At 39.5% G+C, this 9320-nt stretch overlaps 1 protein-coding gene, 1 non-coding gene and 1 pseudogene across 2 annotated transcripts; 1 reads left to right on the forward strand and 2 right to left on the reverse strand.

Annotated features, from left to right (window-relative positions):
• Positions 1-238: 238 nt before the first annotated feature.
• Positions 239-397, reverse strand: LOC125999984 (U1 spliceosomal RNA). The gene has a single exon (XR_007492400.1). It is a non-coding gene; the product is annotated as a U1 spliceosomal RNA (small nuclear RNA).
• Positions 398-4428: 4031 nt separating this feature from the next.
• LOC125999309 (ribosomal biogenesis factor-like) lies at positions 4429-4793 on the forward strand. Its single transcript, XM_049767387.1, has one exon. It carries the CDS (start codon positions 4490-4492, stop codon positions 4790-4792), a length of 303 nt encoding a protein of 100 aa, XP_049623344.1. The 5' UTR covers positions 4429-4489; the 3' UTR covers position 4793.
• A 126-nt stretch (positions 4794-4919) lies between these two features.
• On the reverse strand, positions 4920-5984 carry LOC125999264 (cyclic AMP-dependent transcription factor ATF-1-like; annotated as a pseudogene).
• Positions 5985-9320: the final 3336 nt, after the last annotated feature.

Consider the following 9320-nt stretch of genomic DNA (forward strand, 5'->3'; position numbering starts at 1 on the left):
TGAGGGAAGTAGAAAGCCTGTATAGAGTACAGGTGTGGGGAGGGTGGGGAGGAGGGAGATCTGGGAAATTGGTGATGGGAATTTTGCACTGGTGAAGGGGGGTGTTCTTTACATGACTGTAATGATACAATTATAATCATATTTATAATCACGGTGTTTAAATAAAGATAATTATAAAAAAAAAGAACTTTTGCTGTCTGAATTTCAATATATCTCTGATAACTTTTTCTTTTTTTTAGGGAAGATTGTAAACTCAGTCCTCCACCACAAATTATGCAGTTGAGTTTCCCATATTTGTGGATATCATAGAGGTCAGCACATCCGGAATGTAATGGATAAGCCTCACCCTGAGGAAATCACCTTCATCATCATGGTATCTCCCCTGCCAGCTAAGTATATATCATAACTTGTAGTGTTAAATAATTAGCGATGGAGCTGGATGGAGGTGGATGCCATCCCAGGCCACGTGGCTTTGCAACCCCCATCCAGCCGGCAGGTCCCAGGCCCAGGTGAACGGCGGAATCACTCATCCAGAGACAGGCATCAGGAAGCATCAACTTTATTCATGCCCTATTCACCACATGTGTGTGGCCTATATCATAACCAATTAAGCATTCAGCCATTCTAGGCTACCCTGCATCTTAATTCCTTTCAGCCATCTTCCTTTGACCTCCATCCTGGTCAAAGACCCAAAGAGGCAACAACACAAAAGCAAGAGCGCACAGCAGGGCAGAGAGAGCCCCTAATCCCCTCGCTCAAAGGTTTATCTACCTATTCCAAGACCCCTCCCAGGAATGGGCGGGGTCTAGCAGGTAAGGTCACACCTAATATCTGGTTCCCAAGACCCCTACCAGAAATGGGTGGGTCTCAGGTAGCTACACCTAAATCCAGGGTGGAGTTACAATAACTTATTAATATTTTTGTACATAGTGGGTCTTGAAGGTATGGGTTTGACACCCTAGTTTCACATTACAGTGCTAGATTCTATTAGACTTCAAATACAGTGTGCTCATTATGATAATGTCTTTATAAATATTCTAAATTATTTATTTTCCATTTGATTATGCCTGCTAATACAGTATAATGCTTATATCCACAGATATCATTGTAATAGGCATCTGCATACCATAGACTCTTGTTAAATTAATAATTACATTTTGCAATTAATTTTCAATTCAAGCTAGTTTACTAGTATATCATAATGTCCATGTTTTCAGTTTGCTTTATGGAAAGGAACCTGGATGCTCAAGACCCGTTAGAAGATACATCATGGTCCAGATTCCTTTTACAGTTTTTTTTACCATATTACTTAGTATTCTAGGCTTGAAAATTATGATAGTTTAAGAATGTTCTATGCACAATCTAACCCATGAAGTCATTTTGAGCAAAGTTTATTCTCACCAATAATGATTTTTTTTTGGAATTGTAAAACCTTTCCATCTGACCTGTCAGCTTTCTATTTTTAAGGGTTCTTACCAGGTCCACTTGGGTCATATTACTGCAAACCTATTAATTAATCTTTATTGTCGATGTGTGTGTGAAAGAGTGTGTGTGTAGTGGCCACCTCTATGTCTGTTTAATGTTGGTCTGTATTGTACATAATGTCTGTATATATTGTATATTGTCTTTCCCCTTGTTATGTATAGACCTTCTTTTTCCCCCCTCCCATTTACTACTTTACAAATTCTTTTCTATCCTTTGGATCTCTCATCACTAACTTGTTATTTTTCCCTATTTAACCCTTTTACCCTCCGTTCTTAACTCCTCAGGAACCGAAACATTCTCCCCACCCCATTCCTCCCAAAGGGAAAAGACAGCCGCACAGCCACTGATGATTTGCTCGGAAGGGGGGGTTTCCACCTTCCTTTGTCTTGGACTGTTGCTCACTACCATATTCAGCTTTTAAGGGACACTCGGCCTGATTTCCTGATCTGTGACTGCTGGGGGTCATTTTTTAGACTCCATAAGACCTTGCTGCAAGTTGAAGCTCAAGATTTTATACCCCTCAGACTACTTCAAAACACTTAAAGGGGATATGTACATTTTCTTAGTATATTCTTTTACTTGTATTTTCTTAATAGGTATTATTCTTAATGTAGATGTAGTATTTATAGCCCTTTTTTGGATTTGTTTAGTAGGAAATTATAGTAGTTAAGTTTCTCCTGGGTTTTGAGCTTATTAGAACTAGGTTATAAATATTACTTAACTTGTTTTTTGTTTTGTTTGGTTTTTGGTTTTTCGGGCCACACCCGTTTGATGCTCAGGGGTTACTCCTGGCTAAGGACTCAGAAATTGCCCCTGGCTTGGGGGGACTATATGGGACGCCGAGGAATCGAACTGTGGTCCTTCCTTGGCTAGCACTTGCAAGGTAGGCACCTTACCTCTAGCGCCACCTTGCCGGCCCCTTTACTTGTTATTTTTACCCAATGTGCACCAATAGTATCCTGTGGCATTATTTCTTTTTGCATAGGCACATTACAATGGGGGTAAATCTTACTTATAAAAGTTATTATCTAAAAGGTATAGGAACTCCTAAATGTTTTATTGCAAAGAGGCCTTTCACCCTGAACATTTGACTTAGGTTTTAATTGGTCAAACATTCACCCCTAAACCTTGTATCCCATCTTTGAAACCAGCACAATTGTCTACACCAGCACTGAATCGAACTTCTACCAGGGAAAGCACTAATGCTGCGCTGGCACTGACTTTCTCCATGGTGGGTTTATATGATACCCTAATGATTTGGAAACAATAATAACTTGCTTTCGAGGTGGATTTCCCTGACTAGCTCTGGTACCAACTTGCTCCAGGGTAGGTTCATATGACACACTGACAACTTGGAAACAGCAAAAACTCGCTTTTGGGGTGGGTTTCTCTGCCTAGCCACCTAATGGTGACATGAAACCAGGAGAAGCTTTGTGACACAATGACTTCAACATAGGATCTGTGCAACAACCAAGAGCTCTAATTACTGAAGCCTGAATGTGAGAAACATGATTGAGGAGAAATTTTCCTTGGACCATGAAGAAAGATTTTGGGGTTAGACAACTTAATATGCCTGAATCCTATTGTTGGCCTTATGGCAGAGTGCTTTATGAGTAGGGACACCCTGTTTTTTAGGCCAGAAGTTTATTCTTTCTATTTTCCCCAACTTTTGCTGTGCCTATGTAAAAAACTGTAACCCCTTTCTTATTCTTTTGATAAGGGCTCTGTCCTTTTCATAAAAACTTGGGGCACAAATTACTTTGCTTTACTTCATATTTCTGCATTTTTCTATAAAATTAAGAATGGGGAAAGAAAGGATAGGAACCAGGGGACAAGTGGTCTCAGGGTATTGGTGGAGATAAAAAATGGATGAAAGTAAATATCCAAGCCAAAGTCAACAACAATCAAATCAAGAGACCAAAATTGTAACAATACAAACTTAAAATGGGTCTGTTTTACTGCCAGGCCAGGAGGTAAATAGTGGTGTTATGGGATGCATCTGGGAACATTGATGGAGGGAGTTCAACACTGGTGGTGACCTTAATTCATGGTATGTCTGAAATCCAACTATATTATATATATTATTTTATAATATATATTATTTTATTATATGTCTGAAATCGAACTATGAAGGACTGTGTAAATCACAAATAGTATCAATAAAATTAAATTAAATTAAAAAGCAAGAAACACACAATTAAATCAGCAAATTTTAGGAAACAGTAAAGGCAAAACTATAGGGTAAACTGATTTTTAATCATTTCAATGTACTTGGGGCTGGAATTATGACCCAGGTTCAATCCCTGGCATCTTATATGGTTCCCTGAACCTACCAGGAGTGATTTCTGAGTGCAAAGCCAGGAGTAACTCCTGAGCACCATTGAGCATGGTCCCCAAACCAAATTTCATCTTATATGCCAATGTTGGCTTATTGACCACTGCTGGTATCTAGAAAATAAAAATTTCTGACAATTCATTTTATGCTTCTTGAATAAATACACTTTCTACTGGTTCCATTTGTGTCAGTTACTTCTTTGAGGTCATTTTACACTTTATTCTGTGTCACCAGATTTCTTGTGTAAAGTATCCTTGAGTTGCAAGAGCCTATAAAAGCTTCATTTATGAACTTTTTTTTTCTTTTTGGGCCACACCTGGTGACGGTCAAGGGTTACTACTGGATATGTGCTCAGAAATTGCTCCTGACTTGGGGGATCACAAGGGATGCCAGGGGATCAAACTGTGGTCCATCCTAGATTAGCACTTGCAAGGCAAATGACCTACTGCTTGCGCCACCACTCTGGCCCCTTATTTATGAACTTTTAAGTAAAATACTCCACTAAAAAAGTGCATTTGGAGAGGTGAATCCGGGAATCTTGTGGGTGCGCTGACTGGGGGAGTCAGGGTCAGATCGATTGAAGCAATCCCAGGACTCCCCTGCTCTGTGTTTGGACATTTCACTTTGCACGTGCCCCAAGTGAGGCAGATCGACTGGAAATAGCAGACAATGGCCAGAAACAAACTAAGAGGTCCTAAGACCAGTAATGTATTTCAAATAGCCAACCAGAAAAACTTTAAGGCTAAAGGCAAAGCAAAACCAGTTACCACTAATCTTAAAAAGATAAACATCCTAAATGATGAAAAAGTAAATAGAGTGAATAAGGCTTTTGTAGACATACAAAAGGAACTTGCACATTTCTCAAAAGGCCTTTGTCTTGAACCTCTGCAGAAAAAGCTGTTTCCTCAGAAGTGTCATGAAAATGATCCAGTCAGTGTTGATGAAGCTGTAAGGTTAATGGCTAAGTTGTAATGTAATGCTGGTGAGGCATCAATTTCTCCCCACAGATAATAAATTAAATGTTTCATACCCCAAAAAAGTGAATGTATCTAATTTTAGGTAAGTCCATGTAAATATTTTTTAAGAATCAAACAATTTTCTAGGAATAAAGATCCTTCAAAGATTTTAATTCTTCTATTAGAGTTTTATTTTTATTTTTCAGGACTGAAACTCTATTTTCCAATCATTTCACTTATTATTTCTTCTTTTTAGGGCATTCTCGAGCAGCATCTTTGTTTTTTCATCAGCATTATTTCATTTTTAACTGGGTCCTTCTGTATTAGTTGTCTGAGATGTAAAAGTCACAGGAGATGTCGTCACTACAGTCTGTGGCAGTGAAGTTTGCTTTTTTTTTATTGTAAGAATTGAAGTTTGCTTCTTTATATGTAATTTCCCTTTTGAATCTTGCTACTTTCAGTATTTTATATGTTTTTCATCATGTGACTAGGATGTGTCTTGGGGTGCATTAACTTGGATCTCTTTTAGCTGGCATTACTTTAAAGTGTGGTATGGATCTAATACAACCGCATATCTCCTGATGCAATCTGTACACCACCTGGTTGTTATGCACAAGTATTTTCTGTCCATCAGAGGAAAATTATTGTACCTTACTGAGTATTGCCTGAATTTGTCATGGATAATACCTGAAGTCCGTCTGTGCCTGGACTGGCCACCTGTAAGGTTCCATTTGGGGGCAATGGCAATGTACTGTCCAGTACTAGTCTGATATATGGGAATTGGAACAGACATGAAAGTGACAGCAGAAACCAGAGGTTTTTCTCCATCTCCTTTTCTACCTCTGGTATCTTCAGAAGATAGGTCTTTCAAAAATTTTCTCAAATATAGCTCCAGAGGCCACACCTTAGTTTCAACCCCTAGTACCACAAATGATCCCTTGAGCATTGCCAGGGGTTAGTCCTGAGCACTGCCAGAAAAATAAACCCCATAAAACAAGTCGATGTAGTTCAAAAACCTGTAATATAGGCATTGTGCAAGAATACATTGGGCTTTCTGTGAAGAGCCTATAATGTCTAATGAGTCCTGAGATTTCTCACTTTCTGATAAAGATTATGCCTGTTAAGTAACATGAGAAATGAGTTTCCTTAATAGTTAAACCAGAATGATATGCAGTCTCTGAAGTATTATTCTTGTATAAATCTTCCATAAACAACTCTGTGTCTGCCGCTGCTGTGCTGATGTCTGGGGTGAAACTCTCACTCCCCCTTCCCAGAAATTCATCCTCACATCCTCATGCATCTGGGGATGTGTCTCTTTCTCAGGTATCAGGCAGGGTAGGGAGAATCAATGTCACTTAACAGCCAACTCCCCTAGGCTGCCATTTCCTCAGCAAAATCAACTCTAGCTGCATGATATACACTAGCCCTAAGGTGTAATTTCTATGGTTTTTTTTTTCATTTTATTTAAGGTATTTCTTCATTCTTACTGCTTATAGAAGTACATCTATCTCTGATTTTGATTACTATATGTCTTTGTGTTATTCTGTTTGGGTCTATTTTGTTTGGTACCTCTTTTTGTCTCTTGGATGTGTGTCTTTCCAGAGAGTGGGGAAGTTCTTTGCTAATATCTCTCCCACTACCTGTTTGTTCCCTTTCCCCTCTTCCTCCCTTCTGGTATTCCTATAATTCGGAGATTACTTATTTTGTCTCTGTGCATTAAGTATCTTTTTTTCTTCCAGTGTTTTGTCTCTCCTTTCTTGTTTTTTTTGTTTTTGTTTTTGTTTTTGGGCCACACCCGGTGACGCTCAGGGGTTACTCCTGGCTACTCCTGGCTATGCGCTCAGAAGTTGCTCCTGGCTTGGGGGACCATATGGGACACCGGGGGATCGAACCATGGTCCGTCCAAGGCTAGCGCAGGCAAGACAGGCACTTTACCTCTAGCGCCACCGCCCGGCCTCTCCTTTCTTGTTTGACAACTTAAAAATGCTGGCTTTAATTTGTCTTCAAGTTTGTTTATATATTTTACACTTGTATGATTCTGCTACTACACTTTGCTAACATGTTCTTTATTTTATTTTATTTTATTTTTTTGGTTTTTGGGTCACACCCGGCAGTGCTCAGGGGTTATTCCTGGCTCCAGGCTCAGAAATTGCTCCTGGCAGGCACGGGGGACCATATGGGACGCCAGGATTCGAACCGATGACCTCCTGCATGAAAGGCAAACGCCTTACCTCCATGCTATCTCTCCGGCCCGCATGTTCTTCATTTCAATCAATTCTATTAGTATGGATTCTCTCATATTCTGAAAGAGTTATTCTATGAGTAGGATGAATTGATTATCTATCAATTGCTTAATTTCACTGGCAATGCCTGATTAGTTTCAGTTGCTAAAACATAGAGTTGATTTTATGTCCTCATAGAACAGGCTCAGGAGTTTTGAAGGGCTTGAAGATTTGCCCATACTTCTCTTTCTCTCTACAACTGCAGTTGAACTCCATAGTTTTCTAATTGTTCTTTGCATTTTGTGGGTTGTAATGGTGGAGTATCAGGTTTCCTGTTACTTAAAAATGTGATCTATTGAACTGATTATATAAAAGTTGGTAACTAAAGGGTGTTGGAATGGGATGGACTCCGGAAACTTGGTGGAGGGAAATTAACACTGGTTTTGGGATTGGTATTGTAACATTGTATGTATAAAACTTAACTATAAATAACTTTGTAAATCAGGGCAGTTTAAACAATTTTTAATATAAATTTTATTTTGATCATAGTGGCTTACATATTGTTGACAATAATATTATAGGTACATATTTACATAAAATCAGGGGGGTTCCCATCACCGATTTGTCCTCCCTACACCTCCGTGTTCATCCTACCTCCCATATCCTCCTCCCTCACCCCTGGGCTGCGGGAATATGTGGTTCCCTCTGTACCTAGCTTACTACTTAGTAGTCTTGGTCTTGGTGCCTCCTCTAACCAGGAGGAAGGACTAGATAGTTCAAGTTATGTGGTTTTATTTGAAGAAGAGAAAAGTAATAAACTGGGGTAAAAGTCTAATATGCCGAAAATGAGTGGAATCCTTCTAGAGGCTCTCATCGTCAGTTTGAGAGACGAAGGAGAAAAAGAAGGTGAAACACCCCAACAGTACAAAAAGAAGTGTCAAATATCCAGTGAGCACTCCAGTGATAACAATAGGCACCACAAAAAAAGCCATGGTCTTGAGTTAAAAAACATGGCAGAGCACATAAAGAAAGAAAAGAAAACAAAAATAAATAAATAAACAATATAAATATAAATGGGGACAACAACTTCAATAACCACACCAAAACAAAGAAATCGACAAAAAGTAGATAGGTAAATAATAATAATAATAATAATAATAATAATAATAATAATAATAATAATAAATGAAGAAAAAATAATATATAAAAAATAAAAAATGTGTTGTGCTTTTTGCCTTTTTTTCCGTCCTGCACTGGCAAAGTAAACATTGGGGTCATTCGAAAAGGAATTCACTTGGCCTAAGTCCTATGGGGTTTCTCCACCCTTGGGGTATATTGTCATGGGATTAACTATAGACTCCGTTCAGGTTCATTTACTCTACTGGTTGTGCTTTCGTGGTGTTTGGAAGATTTCTGCTCCGTCCTGGGTGATGAAATAAGACCTCTGTATCCAGAGATTTCAATATCTGCACAGGTCCAGGAGTGGGATTTATGATGAAGTCTTTCTTTGTCATTCTAGAAGTTCTGTTCCCTCACTGTCATTTTAATCCATCTTCTGTGGTTAGTGGTCTTGTTCTTTGCACTGATCTTAGGATAGAACCTAGGATAGCGTCTTTCATTGTGTTTCCAGAAGCCCCATTCCGTTGCAATTGTCTCTGCCAGACCTCTCGAACTGGAGATCATGGTTGTTGTGCGGGTCGTAGTTCAAACCCTAGACTAGGGCTTTTTTATTGGTCTCAAGATATATTCAGTCAGTCATGGTTCTAGCAGCCAGTCATCTGTAAATCATGAACTTGGCTTTTGGACTGACCAAAGGGTGACAAGTCTTCTGATTTTGTCTTATTGTTAGCTGGTGAGGTAGGATAACCTGTTCTTAGGTCAAGTTGTTCCCATTTTCCTTGTCAGGATATCATATTAGAGCTGGCACTTGTTGGTGGCCCAGCGGTATTAAGGATGTCCGGGATGGGATTTGTTTCCTGTAGCTGTTGTGAAGAACTGTGTCGATTCTATGTCTGGGATCCAGGGTTCAAGGTTGGACGGATGGTGTCTAATCACCTGAGGTCTTAGTTGGGTCCGCGTGATGTATTTTCAAGGTGGGAGATATCCCTGTATTGTAAACAAGTATGAGTTCTTATCCCTAGTAGATAAGAGCTCTTTTTTTTTTTTTTTTTGGTTTTTGGGCCACACCCAGCGGTGCTCAGGGGTTACTCCTGGCTGTCTGCTCAGAAATAGCTCCTGGCAGGCACGGGGGACCATATGGGACACCGGGATTCAAACCAACCACCTTTGGTCCTGGATTGGCTGCTTGCAAGGCAAACACCG

This window comes from Suncus etruscus, chromosome X (genome assembly GCF_024139225.1).
Source record: "Suncus etruscus isolate mSunEtr1 chromosome X, mSunEtr1.pri.cur, whole genome shotgun sequence".
NCBI classification, from domain to species: domain Eukaryota; kingdom Metazoa; phylum Chordata; class Mammalia; order Eulipotyphla; family Soricidae; genus Suncus; species Suncus etruscus.